General features: G+C 34.5%; 2 protein-coding genes across 2 annotated transcripts; both read right to left on the bottom strand.

Moving 5' to 3' along the window:
* Positions 1–934: 934 nt before the first annotated feature.
* On the bottom strand, positions 935–2,030 carry LOC114730267 (uncharacterized). The gene is made up of 2 exons (XM_028917312.1): positions 1,925–2,030; positions 935–1,892 (listed from the first exon to the last, which is right to left on the bottom strand). Exon 2 carries the CDS (start codon positions 1,846–1,848, stop codon positions 1,231–1,233), a length of 618 nt encoding a protein of 205 aa, XP_028773145.1. The 5' UTR covers positions 1,849–1,892; positions 1,925–2,030; the 3' UTR covers positions 935–1,230.
* A 4,747-nt stretch (positions 2,031–6,777) lies between these two features.
* Positions 6,778–8,922, bottom strand: LOC114730263 (scarecrow-like protein 8). The gene has a single exon (XM_028917307.1). It carries the CDS (start codon positions 8,762–8,764, stop codon positions 6,902–6,904), a length of 1,863 nt encoding a protein of 620 aa, XP_028773140.1. The 5' UTR covers positions 8,765–8,922; the 3' UTR covers positions 6,778–6,901.
* Between the last annotated feature and the right edge of the window lie 9,030 nt (positions 8,923–17,952).

Below are 17,952 nucleotides of genomic sequence, written 5' to 3'. Positions count from 1 at the left end.
TCAATTTATTTTGTATCCTAAACTATTAATTGTAAAGAGTTTCTACCTAAATGTAATTCAAGTATGCAGGATTAAATAGAGTAACTTAGAAAAATCAATATATATTTGTTATAAAGAAACAAATTTAACTAATTTTTTAATTTTTCAAATTAGTTATCTAGATCTTATATTTTATACAAGAAGTAGTAATTTATATCTATTTCAATCAAAATAATTTTTGTACTACTAACCAATTTAACTAATTTTTTTAATCTTCTCAAATTAATTATGCCAACCACTTAGAAAAAATATTTTAACATTTTTTTAATACTTTTTTATCAACTTATTTTTTTAATACCTTACCCATGAAATAATCAGATAGCTATAACAAAAAATAAAACGTAACTTTTCATTATCCAAAGAATGTTATTAACCAAACAATTCTATATTTGTAGTTACCTGCTTCGAAAACATTTAACACCAAAGATCCAACTTAATAATTGTAAGACATAACACGTCATATTGAAAACCTTAAAAAGATTTTTTTTTTTAAATGTCAGGGGCCGCTGAGCGACTGAGAGCGTGGAGGAGAGCGTGTTTTATCGTCGCGTTGGTGTAATCTTTTGCATCATATTTCTAAATAGCACCAATGGCTTAGCAGATATATGCGATTTTCACAAGAATCTTTTGGGTCTGATTTGAAATAAAATGACTAAAGCAGTCGGACAATGAAATTCCCCCTATATTGAACTCCCTTATTTCACTCTCTCAGCCTTCTTCTGACACAGCTGTTCTTCCCTCGTAAGAATCGAACTATTCCGCAAACTCTCTTCATAGCAAGAAATTCGTTATGTTTACTCTTTACAGGAGTCTCTTGGAAGCACAGTGCCTGCTGCTGCAACCATATATGATAAAGAATTCTCTATCAAACAAACACTAGTGAGACCATCTAATATAATAGAAATTGACCCTATAACGCGGGACCACAGACGCTGTTATATTGCGCAGAATCAGTCTGAAAACTATTAGCCAGAGTCTACATAAGAGAGTGCATTAGCATCTTCATGTGCAGTTCAAGACAATCAACATAAAACAAGGAGACGCCCTCCTAATATGCTCAAACAGAAGATGTTTGACAAGGACAAGACTCATAATAATATATATACACACAAAGATGTCATTCTCCAGTGATATAATGAAAACTCGAGTCACCAAAACGACACACAAACAACATATCATCTTAGCATTCGCTTAAGAAAGAAGCCTTTCTGCATCTGCATCCTCCGCAATCTGAAGTGATGAAACTGCTTGAGCTGCAACGAGGCCAGCAGAAAACCTATCAGGCCCCCACCCTGCTTCCTCGTGCATTAGTTCATTGTGCACATTCTTTTCGAAAGGTCCTAATGATAAATACCAATCACCATTCTCCACACCACCCCACTCACAGCCATAGCTGCATCCACCAGAGACCATCCCCATTCTTTCCACAGACCATGCGCCACCATCGAGATGAGGAAAGCAAGCTCTTTTTCCACCAAGGAAGAGGTTAAGGCTGCTATTGCAATTCCATGGCTTGCATCTCCCTTCATTAACAACTTTGCAAGAATCATCAGAGTCTTCCCCAAGCAGAACATGCAGAGCAACAGCCTCAGCAATTGCAGCACCCTCTTCATCAAGTCTTTGTTGTTCTTCTTTCTTTTTCTGTTTCTTTTTCTCCAGCTCAGAAATGATGGCTGCAGAAGTAGCAAGTGCTTTTTCCAAGCGCCTCTTCTTCTTCTCAGCTTGTTTCAGACGATCGAACTCATCTTTTACCTGCTTCTTCTTTGCCTTCTTCACATGTTGCCCTTTATTAAATGCCAAGTTATCCATGGAAAATACTACCTAACAACTATGATTCTTTTTTGTTTTCTGAACTCTCTTTTCTTCAATAAAATTTCCTTTAAACTCTCTGTTTTCTTCAATAAAATTTCCTTTAAACTGTATACATTTCTGTAATACTTTTCCCCCGTTTCCCTAGATTCTTAAGCTAAACCTATTCTATGGAGTAAATGTCAAAACACTAATGAAATGTTACAATTACTACACCCACTCAGGTCTGCAGGAATACCTCATTTTGCGAACCATGCAATCCCAAACAGAGACAACTGGAGACAACAGCAGAGAAAACTCATAAGCGCTCATACATCCACCCTTAGGTCCCATTCTTCCTGACTTCCCACAACCCTTGCACTTACCCATCCTGCATACACCAAGAAGACTTCAAAATTATGAAGAAATGTGGATTTTGTCAACACGCCCTGGTTCAAGTCCACCCTTCTCAACTGCAATGGAAGCAGAAACACAAGAAGTCATCAAGGTTTGGAACTAAATGAAAACAATGTGTGATTTGAATCAATGGCAAGCCACCACTAGCAACTTGCCCAAGGCACTGAAGGCAGCGTATAAGAGACTAGGCAAGGGGAGTACATAAATCAATCCTTGGACTCTGTAATAACAAATCAAGAAACGGGCAGAAGGAATCACAAGGAGACAAATAGAGACAGGTTACACATCTGTAAGTAAATTATTTTCATACTCTATTCTTTGTGTAAAACAGAATAAAGCCATAATATCCTAGGAAAAGACCATAATTAGTCTAATTAAGATAACTCGGTTATAAAAAATAATAATAATAACAGCAACAACAATAATAATAAAACAACAGCAGCAGCAGCCGAAGATTAACAACCACATAGCAATGACAGATGTAATCAAAGATGTTATTTTCACACAGCACACTGGTTGGTTTCAGTTGTTACCCCGATTAAAAAAAGACTGGTCGGTTCTAAGTGAGAGAATATGTCTCTGTGCTCTTTATGTATATTATCATCTGAGCACCCACCAGACTTAAGCCCATCAATAATGCATAGCAAGATTGCTTAGGTACCCTCCAAGAAAACAAGAGAGACATAACAAAAACTACATTCGTACAATTCAATTTGCAAGCACAGGTTAGTTTATCGAAGATAACCATGGCCCCTCTAACTAGATCCACCAGTCCAAAGCCGCACACGGATAAAATAGTCCAATTAAAAACTCATACTCTACAAACATATAAACCATAAGATCTACTCTATCGAGAATTAAACGAGCACCAATAAAGTTATGCAGAATTCAGTTCCGATCTAAATATATAAAAGATTTCAACCCCCAGGTTCATCCAAGACATATCTGTATAGCTAAATTATTACTATAAATAAAAAATCCAATTGAAATCAGAAAAGGATAAATCATACCTGCGGGAATGGCATAGAGGGAAAAGGGGACGGGACCGATATATATTATAGTCCTGGCGATAACAAAATTGACGAGAACAAAAGAGGCAGAAGATGGGCGGAATGGGAGAGTGTGGATTTGGGGGAAACGTAGTTGGGTTGAAAAAGAAAGTGAAGAAAGTTAAGAAGTGTAGAGAGAGAAACAAAGGACGCGAGAAGGAAAAGGAGGAGGGAGAAGGCGGGGAATTAATAACCGATAACATCAGAGAGGAAAGGGCAGTCGTGTCAAACACGAAATGGTGGTGACACGTGTCGAGAGATGTCTCAAGCTAAGGCAGCAGTTATGTACTTATGTGGGTCTCTGTCAGCCCTCGCTCCCCGATACTTGGCATAACGTGAATGGATCTAGCTTCAATGTGGGGCTCATCTATTTGATCGTGGCCAGTGCTGGCCGTTCGATTTTGCTTCTCTTTTGCGCTGATGGCGAGAGAACTAAATATTTTTAAGGAAAATAATTAAACAAAACAATTATAAATTGAAAATTACTGCATTTTTAATCTAACTCCCTCGTATAGTTGACGTAAGATATTTTTAGCTACCCAGTGAGGATTGAAAAAACACTGGGTTTTATACGTAAGGGTTTATTTGGATTCATGATTAACAAGCACATTTTTGCAAGCCGAACAAAAACTTTTCTCATATTTTTACCTTATATTCTATAAATCACAGTTAGAAAATGACTTATAAATTACTTCTCCAGTCTTTAATATAGGATTTAATTGTTGTGTTGATTTTAATCTTAAATATAAGACATATTTATTATATTTATTATTTTTTTCTAAATTGTTTCTATAAATACTCCTTCAATCATAATTAAGCAGAAGAGTTGTGGAGGATATTAAGGAAGATGATTATAGTGTTTTAGAAAAAACATGTCACATTTCTTATAATTAACTAACTTATCTAACTTTCTTAATTTAATCAAATTAGTTAAATAGGTCTTATATTGAGGATCAGATGAGTACATATAAATTATCATAAATAAGTCTTGACTTTTTAAGAAACTGCGCAAATTTGAACAAAAACCATTCTTCAAAATCATATCGTGTGAAAGGTTCCAGCTTGATTAAAAATAAAAAAATATATTAAAAATTCAAGCAGGTTTGATTGGAGCCAAGTCCTAGTCATGTAAAACAAAGCATGCGCTGAAGCAGAAGAGAAAAGATCAAAATAGACGCTATTTAAATTAGTGTTGGTGGGTTTGGTTTGAATCGATTGGATTTGGGAAGTTTAATTTGGTTTCGTAACGCCCTTATATGTAAGCAAATTCGTTTTTGCTGCCTAGCTCCTTGATGAACATTGCTTCTGTTGTTACTCTCTAGTCTCCCCAAGTAACATGTACACGGACATTATTTATAATCCCTTGTTTGTTCAATAATATGAAACTTTTATCATTGGGAACACGGCGTGCTTGGGATTGGGATGATGGCAACAATCTTGAAATAAAAATTAGTTTTAAAATATAATTCAAATTTCAACGACTAATATGCCCTCCAATAACAATTTTCTGAAGAAAAAAGAGGGGGTGAAAAAAACTCTTCCATCATTTTTCTTACCAACCAAAAACAGCGTCGGATTTCGCAGGGGGCAGGAATGAAATCCACAACACACAAGAAATCCATATCAATAAAAAAGAAAAAATCAAAGACGGGATTGAAATTATCCATTTCAACGCATGTGACTCTGGGGAATGTATTTAATATTGACCATGACGTTCTTCCTTCATCGCGCACCACTAGATTTCGTCATCAGCAATATAATAGCACGCCTTTGGTCTTAAATATAAAATTATTTTTATAGCATGTATAAATATATTATATTTAGGATCAGAAGAGTACATATCAAAATCAATGGGCATATAAATCCGCGTGGGAAGAAAACTAAGATTGATCAAATTTTAATTTTTAACTTGATTATAATTCGGTTCATAGACTTCAGTTTGATAAAACTTACTCATTATACTTTTGATTCCGTTAAAACTCGCTGTCTAAACTTTAGCTTACAACTTAATTCTCACAGTTTTAGTCATTTAAAACAATAGTCTCTAAACTTTTTTTAAAAAAAACATAACTTTAATCCTTACAATTTTATTCATTAAAATAGGACGAAGGTTTTACATGTAGTTATGATTAAAACTACAAAGATTAAGTAGCATCAAGCTAGAGTTTAGGGATTGAATTTTAAATCAATCACCTAAAATCATTAAAAAAAATTGCTAGACACAAGTATCTTTTTATTAGAAGTAAACCCTATTCGAGATACTGTTGAATATTAAATATGAGTACTTTTTCTAATGGAGATTCAAACATTAGTTTATTGGGTTATGAGAAACTAAACCTTCTATTAAACTCAATTCCCATTAGTTATAAAGATTAATTTTGCCTCACCCCGTATTATGCCACAATTAAGCAGGATCAGTGAAAGAAATTGGGACTATGAGAACCCAGCCCAGTGGACGCTAAAGAATGTTGGCATGTCCCGGACTTGTTATGCGAGTTTGGTTTATGAGATCGGACTTCACAAGGCTAAGATGTCCCCATTAGTTTTATTATCCCTAACAAGAGCCCATGTTACTGAAACCAAGCATCTGTTTCCCGTGACATTTGCGGCTGTTTTCAATTCTGTGTCAATCAAGCGTTGATTTGTACGCGGATGATAAATATGGTGGCTCCTTTGCACCATTGAAAATAATTTTCATTCCATAAAGCCTCACTTATTGGCAAAGTTGACATCAACTTTAAATGAAAAACATAAAAATCGTCATTTTCACGTTTCACAGAATTTCCTAAGCGTTTCTTTTGCCTCTGCAGGAGTGCAATATACAAAGAGTACAGAGAAAAAAAAATCTCAATCACAAGAGATGTCCGTGAGGACCCAAACCAAAAACCTGTTCTCCGATATAAAGGAATTTAATTACAGTTTTTTTTATGAAAAAATTGATTACAATTGTATACTCGCTCTACGTATAACAATTTTTATATAACAACAGGTTCATTTCGTTTATGATTTTTTAAACATCATTTAACTTATGTGAAAGGGAGGCCTCATTTGTTGGCAAAAATAAGCATAGCTGTCTACCAAACAGCAACTACCTCCATTCACACACAACCAACCAATTTAGTGCACGAATGATGAATGAATCACAAATGAAGAGCGAGCAGAATAAAAACGTCTCGGAATCCAAACTCTCTCTCATTAATTGTTTGTTTGGTTGAAGAAGAAAGATATTTCCTCTTCTCTTCTTTCGATTGCCAAATATGCTCTTCTAGCCTCCCCACCATCTCAAAATAGCCCTAAAATATACCAACATTTGGATATATCAAGGCATATAAGAATATAAAGTTACATTTTCTGACAAAATAAATTTCACAGGAAATGGCCCTTGTGCTGCATGAATGGCTTAATGAATCAGGGAATCTAAAGTTTCCGGGAATCCAAACACTATTTTTATTAATTTTATTTGGTGGTGGGGAATTCTTTTTTGTTTCCTCTCAATTTCCAAATATATATATTGCCTTTTCCTTTCCATTATAGCTAGATAACGTTAAAATATAGTAATAACAATTGGATATTAAAAAAAAGAAAGAAAAACGAAAAAGTAAGTGAAGTTAACGCCAAGCAGATGCGACGGTGAGTGTTCGACCCATCCAACCAAAACAAATCCCACCATTCTCTTCTTTCACTGTGAATCCCGGGTTGACTCGGCTCCCCTGGTTGAGTCGCGCTTTTATCGTCTCGGCGATTCTCTGGTTCATTCCCCTCAGTTGAAAACCCGCCATGCTCGTACGCGCCTTCCACTTGCCAAACACTTCGCACCTTTCCACGCGATCTCTTCCTTCGCACGCGATCGAGTTGCGAAGCTTTCGACTCAGTCCTTGTTCCAACTTCACTCGCTCTGAGCTGTCTCTTGTGGTTGTCGAGTCGAGCGAATCGAATAGGGCGCTGTAATACGAGCACGATTCGGAAACGCGGGACGTGAACGGCGCCGTATTGGTGTTTATCTCTTGCTCCACTAACGTCACCACGCGCGGGGCCAATCCTTTCACGCGCCGGAGAAGCTCGTCTCGGGGGTTCTCTGTGGAAACGCTCTCATCGGGCATTCTGTACAATTTGAAAGCGAAGTTCACCGCGAGGGGCTCGTCGGGCCCGCACCCTAGTGACTCACGCGTTAACTCGGTGAGTTTTTGAGTTACTGATCTGAACTCGAACCCGACCCCGAATTGCTCAGCGTGTTGTCTTAACAATTCGCCCACCATCTTCAACCTCTCTTCACTGCCGTTCTCCCCAACCGCCGTGATGCACACCGTGAATAGTTTTCCATTCTGACGCGCCGAGAGCTCGTGGAGGAGATTTTTGTATTGCTTGCCCCTGCCGATGTCGAAATCGACCACGTGTAACTTGTTGCTGCCGTTGTTCTCTGTGTTGTCCTCGAATGCGGCTTCGAGGATTGCTAGATTAGCCGCCATAAACCCAACCTTGAAACACGGAGCATGTTCGTAGAGCAACTGAGTCGACTCGGCGTGTTCGCTGCTAAAGAGTTCTCCAACCGGAGGTGGGTTATCGTGCGGGTTCACACGGGATTTCAGCGCGGAGATCATACAATCCATCAATCGTTGATCCGAATTGCCGTGCGGGTTCGATAACTGGGCCATACGGGTCAGGATCTCCATGGCGGACTCGGATTTCCCTTCGGAAATTGCAGATGCGGCCTCCATTAACGACTGCTTCAAACAGGTGGTTGCAGGTGAAGGAACAGAAGAAGATGACGACGTCGTCGAGGTTGTAGACGAAGTAGGCGACGACGAAATTGGTTTCTGTACGCCGGCGCTGATCAGGTTCTGTATTGACCACTCGCTGCCGGTGATCACAGATACCGCATCGCCTTCTTCGTCGTCGTTGTCTTCCAAAAGCTGTTTCTCCAACTCCTGAAGCCGATGGTCCATGACCTTCTTCTCACTTTCCTGAACCAAATTACCATTCAAATATGGAAACCCAGCTCTGGATAAGGCTGCGTTTGGGAGATTCATCGTCTGGGGGCGAGATTGCTGAAGCAGAGGAAACCCAAAGCGCTGTGACGAGAAAACCGAGGGGTTTGCCAATTCAGGGGACATGGAGAAATCGATGGGTGACATAGGAGACATAGGGGAGCTATTCTGGAAGGTTCTGGGCTTCACAGAGCGTAAAAGGAAGCTTGAAAGAACCTGATTGCTGGGGTTGTGCTGGTGAGTTTGAAATTCTGCGAGGGTTCGCTTCCTGATGAGACTCGGATTTTGCCTTGCGATCTGCGTATAAGGATCTAGAAGAATTGGTGGGTGGTGTTGTTGTTGTTGCTGGGTTCGGTACAGAGGATGAAGAGAAGGTTGAAGATTGTTGGCGTTGGTAGGATCGTTCATGGCGTTTGCCGCCATGGATCGGCCAACTCGGCCGTAGAACTCCGGTGCCCCACCACCCGTGAATCCCGGCGATGACATTTTCTTCACCAGAACGACGGCTCAGACGATGATAATAACTATAATAATAATGAGAGCTATCAAGAGGTTGGATTTTTGGAGAAACGCATGAGACAGAGAAATCAACGAAGAATAGAGAGGGTGGGGGGAGGGAGAGAGAAGAAGGGAGGGAGGTTTCTTATGGAAATGAAATGATTCTGGTGAATATAACGGAGGAGAAGGCGAGTTAAAAGGTCTTCTTCGCTTTTTTATTGGACTTTTATTTGATTAATTTATAATTATTATTTCATGATATTTGATAAATTATTTTAAAGAAGCATTTTTGTGTCACGAAAGGTATGAATGTTTACCCGGCCAGGGATCCGGACCGTTGATTTGTTTTCTGATGGTGGGGTTCATGCACAACGGATGGCGATTAGCTAACCGAAGCCAAAGCGAAAACGCATTCCTATTTAATAACGAACTTCAACTCTTCACAACAAGACCCATTCGAGGAAACATCACGCGCGTGCTTGAGAAATTGTGATCTGCTGTCAAATGGGCATTCTGGCCGGAACAGTTTTTTAATGTCAAAGCAATTATTAAAATACTCCTCCGGTCCTAATTATAAGACCCAATTGACTTATTTGAGGAGATTAAGGAAGTAAGTTAAGTTGGTTATTTATAATAAATAAGTATTGTCATTCCTAAAATATTTTTGCTAATTAAGTATATTGGCTAAAACTATCATTATTAGAAGGATTATCTTGGAAAAAAATGCATAAATATAAGAGACAAAATGGATTGGGTCTTATAATTAGGACCAAATAAAAAGTCAAATTGAGTCTTATAATAAGGACCGGAGGAGTAATTCATCTCTTGACCTGTCCATAATTTGTTCCAGTCATTTGTCATTTTAGCCCTCAAAAGTGGAAACTCTTGCACTACTAATTAAAAGTTCATAATATGGAATCCACCCACCTATGAGATATTTGTTTATATGATGTATCAGGAACCTATAACAATTGACATATTTTATGTGTTGGCCAAAAAAAAAAAAAGACGTATATTATGCAGGAATTTCTTTTCAATATGACCTAATATTCCATATTATCCATTTATCCAGATTTAACCATTTATACGATTAAATTGAAGCCAATCTCCAAATAATTTTCATATCAATAAATTAATTTTAATTTAAGAAATCTCGAATTAAAAAAATGTACGATATAAAAAAGTTTACTATTACAAATGTATGTAATATTCAGTCCTTTTCACTTAATCTAATTATCTTAAACTGGTGACATTTTTTCTTAATAAAAGCTTTGGCAAAAACTTTTTGGAGCAATTTAGATATTGATTATTTCATTGGAAGGCCCACGAACCTTGAAAAATAGTACGCTGAATTAGGTATTATTGCCCAAGAGACTAGAACTGTGCAATGTCGCAGATACTAAACTTCTAATTTACGATTGAAACTTCTTTATCTTTTTTAAATGTAACGTATTAGGTTAAACAAATTATTGTTGATCAAAGAAATAAATAAATAAATGGATTGACGGGGCAAAACGGCAGGGGAAAGAAGTTGGTTTGAAAAAGCGCGTGTGCACACGGACGTTTTGAGTGGTTGAAATCGGTGAAGATGAATGAATGGGTCTTTATTCGGAAGGTGATCGACTGACGAGATAGTTACTTAAGTAATTCCAAAAGGACAGACACCCAAAAAAAAAATTATTATTAATAATAATAAAGTCCCAGAAATGCCATCCAGACCACAACCGATAATGACACGTCGACACGTGGACCAATGGGAACCCGCTTTTGGAGGAACTCGGTTTCGTGGCCTTGTCGTTTTAAGATTTCTTCACCGCCTGCCCCTGATTCCCGAAATTCCAGTTTCTCGTTACTCACGACCGGCAATTCCCGGTGGAATTTGGCGGTTACCGACATTAACCGGTGAATACCTCAATGTTGTCGACGTAGGTCCTGCCCTGACCATGAAAATGCTCGCATTAGGATCCTCATCCCTCAGTCTCCGACAAAAAGACGAAACAGTGCTTGTAATTTTTTAATTTTAATTTACGATCAATTTTTTAATTTTAATTTACGATCAATCGGAGGAGTGGGGTTGAGTGATAAGAGACTCATTTTCCCTTAACCAAGGTCAGGGATTCGATCCCTGTTTAGATATGAAAAGCGTTAAATTTCCTGGTCAGCTATCACACCCTTCGAAGTATCCACAATTAGCAATGTGGATTAGTTTTTGATTGTTGATGTGCCTTAAAGGTGGCTTGCCCTAGATACCAGATTTGAAAGCAAAAAAAAGTAATAATAAAGTCTAATTAATTTACTTACTTTTTATATTTATTAATTTCTTAAATTATTTTTATAGATACTTTCTCAATCATAATCAAGTAAGTAAAGTCATGTTTTTTATAATTAACTAATTTTTTTAATCTAATCAAATTAATTAAATAGGTCTTATATTAAAAAATAAAAAAATATTTTGTTTTTTCTCCGTTCTCTTGCGTGAGACAGGAAAAGGAAAAAAAAATCGATTCATTTTTGTGAAATGACGTAAAAGCCTCTTCCTCGTTCGGCGGATTTGGTCAATGGCGCCTTGTCAGTTATGAATTTTGGGGTCCGAATTTCGGACCCACATAATTATAAATTAAAGCTAAAGATGATAATATTATCCTATATTGAACATAAGCTTCCCCGCCCCTTATGGGGAAATTTAGATTCTAGAAATGGTGAAAATAATCAGTGTATCGAAAATTTGCAAAATTAACAAAAAATGAATTATCATTATGTCTCGGGAATTATAATTATATATATGAAAGCGAGGAATATTCCTGTTAGGAAATTAACTAGGAAAGTGGAGATTATAATAGAAGACGATATTGACTTTGTTGGAGGAACACAGGATCGGCATTAACAGTGAAATTAGGAAAAGATAGAAAAACTAAAACCGTTTTGTCAATCCGCGTCAAGTGTGTGGTAAATAACTTTGGGGAGATGCTATGTATGTGGCCTTAATTTATATATTTAAATATTATATATATATGCATATGATTTTTTTGGCCTGAATTAAAGTGTGAAATGTGAAATGGCGAGGGGGCTGAGTTGGGTTGAGTTTATCAACAATAGTGAGTTAGTGACCCCATAATGTGATATGTCTGCAATTTGTAGAAGGCATTTAGGTTTTGCGACACCATTTGCATGCCTTCTTTTAAATCTGTGGTTCCTATCGGTTGCATTTTTTACAAGCCACTTGATTAGCGTGCTTCGAGTCCGGCATCACATTAAAATTACAAATAGTCTCCTACCGTAATGCTTTTGACCATAATCACCTCATTAAATCAAGAAAATGTGATTTTTTTGGGAAAAAAAAATGAAGAAATTATGATCAAGTCATTGACTTTACTTGAAAATTTTAAAAAAATTTATTCATATTTAAAACTATAAATGGCGTCTAAGAAATCATACAAAAGATGCATCAAAATTTTAATGCAGAAAACCTTTAAAAAATTGTAATTAGTATCTCACTTTGATGACTTCTTATAAGAATTCCTAGGTATGTATGGACAACATTTATATTAAATTCTTTATATTTGTTTTATTAATTTCTCTAATCACACGTAGTTATGTCTTATATTTTTAAAATATCAGTATTTAATTATAAATTCACATAAAAAAAATTAAACGTGTGATCCTATGTGACTAGAGAATTTGACAGATTTTTTTTTTTGGGTATTGATCTGACATTCCGAGATTATTGTAGGAGGAGTATTACGCGGCTTAACATTTGTATTGTGAATGCGAGGGGATAAGAGATATTTTTGTAAGTACGTGTGGGGTATTGAGCATGAAAGGTTAAGGAAGGCGTCATCAGTCATCACACAGGATATTTGCAGGATCATTCCTCAAATTATATTCTCAGTCTGAGTATCATAATTGAAACAAGCTCCCACTCATGATGATGCGAGCATAATCTCAAATCGTCTGTGTTTATACGAGTTTTTTTTTTTTTTACTAAATATCCTTTGTTTTAATATTTTTCTTGACTGATAATGAACTACTATCTCAATCATTAATTCATTAATGTAAAAACTAATTAACTAATTTGAATAGATTAAGAAAGTTTGTTAAGTTAGTTACTTGTAATAAATAGGTGTTGTCTTCTTTAAAATATCTCTGTTAATCATGTATATAGGCTAAAACTATCATTTAATGAAGTATTTAATACATACAACTATTACAAATATTGCTTTAAATAATGAATGAATATGAGAGAAGAAATCAATTGGAGCCTTATATATAAGACCAAATTAAAAGTCAAACTAGCTTTTATATTAAAGACTGGATGTAGTGCTTTCTAACAGACTAAATAAACTTCCTTTAAGTAATTAATTTCATTGAGAGTTATTTAAAATTTTTAAAATTTTAACTAAGCTCCTTATCAATGCCAAAAAAAGGACTAAATTCTTCAATATCAGTATTTTTTTGTTATAATTCAGAGTATCCTTAAGCAACTTTAAACTAATCTCTATCAAGTCAACAGATTTAAAGTTAAAGCCCTCACCAACAAGTGTCCTTCTTGATATTCGAACTTGTGTTCTCCTTCTTAATATAAACAACTTGTTAATAGGTCGGGAGCAATTGATGATTTCCATATAAGTTGATATTAATTTGTGGTGCAGTGTTACGTTTACAATTTATAAATATTGCAATTTATTTTAAATTTGTTTAATTAAATGTGTGTATGTTATTATAATCGATATGTAATGAAATACGCAAGAGCGAAGAAAATATAAAAATCTCGAAATTTCCACTCATATGAAAAGAAAATAATAAAGGCTTGGTAGTAAAGCACAAATGAGAAATTAAAATTTACGAAAATTCACACGACTACTAGGCTTATATTATTACTTTTTTTTTTTGGTTTAAACCATGACGTCCTGGGAAATAATTCCTGGCCGAATAAAAACATATAATATGACGAAGAAGACGGAGAAATGAATTTAAATAACTAAATCGTACTAAATCCCATATCACAATAAAAAACAAGTTTCCAAAAACAGCTTTTTGGAGACTTTTCATTGGCCTTTTGTTCATAACTTATTTCTACACTGTTTAATTTATTGCCTTTGAATATTTGACCATTTAGCTCATTAGCTGTTGACATAGTTGCAATCAATCAAGTTGTTTTCAGACCTTTATGTTGTCCTTTGGTTTCTTATCTACACATACGTAACGCAAAATATTAATTATAAAAACATCTTCAATCTCAATTCTCTCGTCTTTACAATTAGTTCAAGCGTTTGATCGAAATAATTTTCTTAAATTTTGTCATTTAACAAAAGGAATAATGATACGATATTACCTGGTGACTGCGCACATGTGTAAAGTATTGGGAATAATCATTATCCGATGAAAATTCTCTTATGAAAAATTCTGAATTGTTCTAATTTATATAGAAATATCAAGTAGTTATAATCACTTTCATCCAAAATACAGTATTCTTGCTGGTCAAAAAAAAAAATACAGTATTCTTTTTCACCTTTTTCTTTATCCTAAATACAGGATTCTTCACAAAGAACAAGACAAAAATTATTGGTCATTTTCTCTTTTTTTTTTATAGGACTCTGTGCAAAATCACTATCTCCAGTTCTAATTATAAAATTATATTTATAATTTATAAACGCAATCTTATAATTAGGAGTAAAAGTAGTATTTTTAACGTGTGAGGATGTGTTATAAGTGATTTATATTAAAAATTATAGTAATAAATTTAAAAAAAGTTTTTTGACGAACAAATTATTAGTAGAAGTGAGAAGCAGCTTCATTCCATAAAGAGAAAAACAAAAATTTAAATCTGGATAAATATATTTGTTAGGAGGACTTTATGGTAATAAATTTGATCCATAAAAATTAGTCTAAAATAACTTGAGATACATTTATTTAAGACACAAAAAGAATTATACACTGACAACTCTCCTACCACACTGCCACTTGGCAAAGGCACAAGGGGTGCGCCCCTTCCCCCGCGCCTAACTCAACGCAACCTCCCCTGCCATTCAGGTTTTTATATTAAGAATCACACTCAAAATAAAATGATAAATTTATTATAGTACTCTTCCGGTTCTAATTATAAGACTCAATTGACTTATTTGAGGAGATTAAGGAAGTAAGTTAAGTTGGTTATTTATAATAAATAAGTGTTGTTATTCCTAAAATATCCTTGCTAATTAAGTATATTGGCTAAAACTATCATTATTAGAAGGATTATCTTGAAAAAAATGCATAAATATAAGAGAGAAAATGGATTTGGTCTTATAATTAGGACCAAATAAAAAGTCAAATTGAGTATTATAATAAGGATCGGAGGAGTACCATACTTTCTGTACTCTAATCAAGATGTTAATTGCGCTACAATTTTCTAGTAAGGCTTTTTAATGGGGCAAATATGCACTTCTGTTTTTTGTCAATTTAATTTTTATCCCATGTTGGGTTTTATACGCACACACATATATAAATCTTTAATAGGGTACAATATTTGATGATAAGCATTTAGTTGGAGCCCCAAGTGTCATAAATAATATATTGGTAAGTGTCAGTAACCTTTATGAATGAGACATTTAGTATTCCACCACATGTTCGTAACTTGTATATCATGAACCAATGGATTATGGTTGGCAGGGAAAAAAAAAAAAAGGACAAAGAAAGAAAGAAACAATGGATGGTGATCTAATATTCATTTCAGGTCAGCTCCACGTAGCTGTCAAGGGCTTCACGAATTTCCATTTAATCTCCTCATATTTATTTAATTTTAATTCTCGGATTATTTTTTAGAATAAAAGCCATGTACTGTATTTTATTCATATTTTTTCAAGTGGATGAGATGTACTATTTCTTTTTTTTTAATGATCCCGTCTTTCCACAGTAATTGCCTCTTACGAGGATGTTCATGTCTTCGTTATCTTATAACATTAGTATCTGGTTTAGGAGGTGTTTGGGTAATTTCAGAAGCACTTTTCAGAAATATTTTTTTATAAATCGAGACAAACTCCTCCATATATGTATTTTGTATACCGTAAAAGTACTTCTAAAATCATGATTTTGTTCTTACTCGAACACCTCTTTATTAATATTATCTTGAACGATTTTGTTAAAGTATTCAACCTCATTTAAATTTATTGCTCCTTTAGTTTTTGAGGTAATAATCATTTAACTAATTTAAATATACTGAGAAAACTAGATTATTTAATTTCAACAAATATTACTTGATATCTCTAAAATACTTTTTATATAGTGCTAAATTATATCAATTCCCAAATTAAAATTATTAAGTTTTATTGTTTATTATTTTCTTGTTTATTTCTTATGTAAATTATGTTGAAGTTTATGCCCGGCTGTATTTATCATACCTTAATAAATAAATAAAATACAAACTCTTTGTCAGATTTTCTCAACAACGTACGCGTCGTCTAGTGCCATCAAAACTCGATGATACCCACCCACCACCTCGTCTTAAAGGACAACTAACTAACCACAAATTTTTATATATTTCAAAAAACATAAAAATTACAGAATTGGAGGGCATATCCGTCATTACACGTGGGACGCTTTTCTCTTATAATGGGTAAAGCCGTCTGTTTACGCCGCACAGGTCATAATAACAGAAAATAGCTCCACGCTAACCCGTGGGGGCGGGAGGGGTGATATGGTCTTTACACCAGCTGGGACCTACGTTTGGTTTCAGAGTTGAGGTGACTGGATTCACCGGTAGCGGGGAGGAATCCACTGGACGCCGACGAGGAGAATCCAACGCGCGTTTAAAAGGCAACGACATGTACGCGCACACGCCTTGCTTCCCCCACACAGAAGCCACGCGCCAAGCCGCAATTCTGTTCCTTTCCAAATAAATACTCCTCCTATTTATAAGCCGGAAAAAAAAATTTTTATTGTATTTATAAATTATATTATTAAATTTTTTTATATTAAATTTTATCTTTCATTTATTATTATGTAAAATTTAAAAACTAAATAATATTAAATAAAAATAAAATTATTAAATTTTAAAATAGAGTTAATAAGATTTAAAATTTTAAAGTAGAAAAGCTCAGTTTTTTTTAAGTACCATAATGTTAAGTTCAAGCCTAAAAATATATTGGGATAACCAGCTTTAATTATAAATTCTCAGGTTTAAAACTATAATTCCAACTACCTCAAGTTTGATTTAAAAAATAACATGCGTTGATTTTAGTAGTGGTGTAAACAGTTAAACATGAGTTTTTAGATTTTAATTTACATTAATTCAAAATATGTGGACAGCTACTTCTCTTAGAATTCAACAATGGCTGAATATTATAATCTAATAATATCATCCTAAATTGTATGAAATTTTAAATTAATTAATAATATTAGATCTTGAATTTTTTTAAAAAAATATAATAAAAAATGTATAACAAAAAATACATTGACTGGGAAAAATGTGGAAAAAATTTGAAAAAAAGTCCATAGGTAAAAAATTTATTGGTTAAAAAAGACCTGATAAATTTTAATATATTCGTATACCTAGAATAATGATACCCTAATTTAGGTTATTCTTATCAATAAAATTTTTAGGGTAAAAATACAATTTTACCTGTATCTTTGTATGGTTAAAATTGTATCTTTAGCCAAAATTTCTAATGATAATGTTTTTCCAGTTGTTTTTCAAATATGAGTTTGATATTATGGAAATATAGGGAAATGAGGAGCGGAATGTAGACATGAGAAGTTGGGAAAATGAAGGCGTCCGCATTCAGTGCTCATCAAATGAGCAATTTGGACCGTACAGATTTAATATTTTTAAATAATTATTTAAAAATAAAAAAATTATATTTTTAAAGAATGATAGTTAAAAGATTATTTTTATTTTTTATCATATACCTATTAAAATAATTATTTTAAAAAATTAAAATTAAAAATAAATTTGAATGGTCTAAATCTGATCTGAATAGTCTAAATCTGATGAGTACTGGATACTCATCAAATCTGGTAAGCAGCACCCCATGCAAATCCAAAATGAGGGGGCCGGTGTGGTGTGACGGCGTAAGAGAATAATGTACGAAGAAAAGGGGAAGGAGCAGACGGTTGGGGATCATGTTGGATTTAGCAACTAATTTAATACTATTGACAGCTGGAATGGGGGGTTACGTGGAAGTTAGTGACTGGGTCAATCA

The sequence above is a fragment of the Neltuma alba genome, unplaced genomic scaffold (genome assembly GCF_004799145.2).
Source record: "Neltuma alba isolate B1F8T4 unplaced genomic scaffold, ASM479914v2 tig00012727_pilon, whole genome shotgun sequence".
Classification (NCBI taxonomy): Eukaryota; Viridiplantae; Streptophyta; class Magnoliopsida; order Fabales; family Fabaceae; genus Neltuma; species Neltuma alba.
Note: the sequence above shows the minus strand (reverse complement) of the source record. Positions and strands in the feature narration are given on the sequence as shown.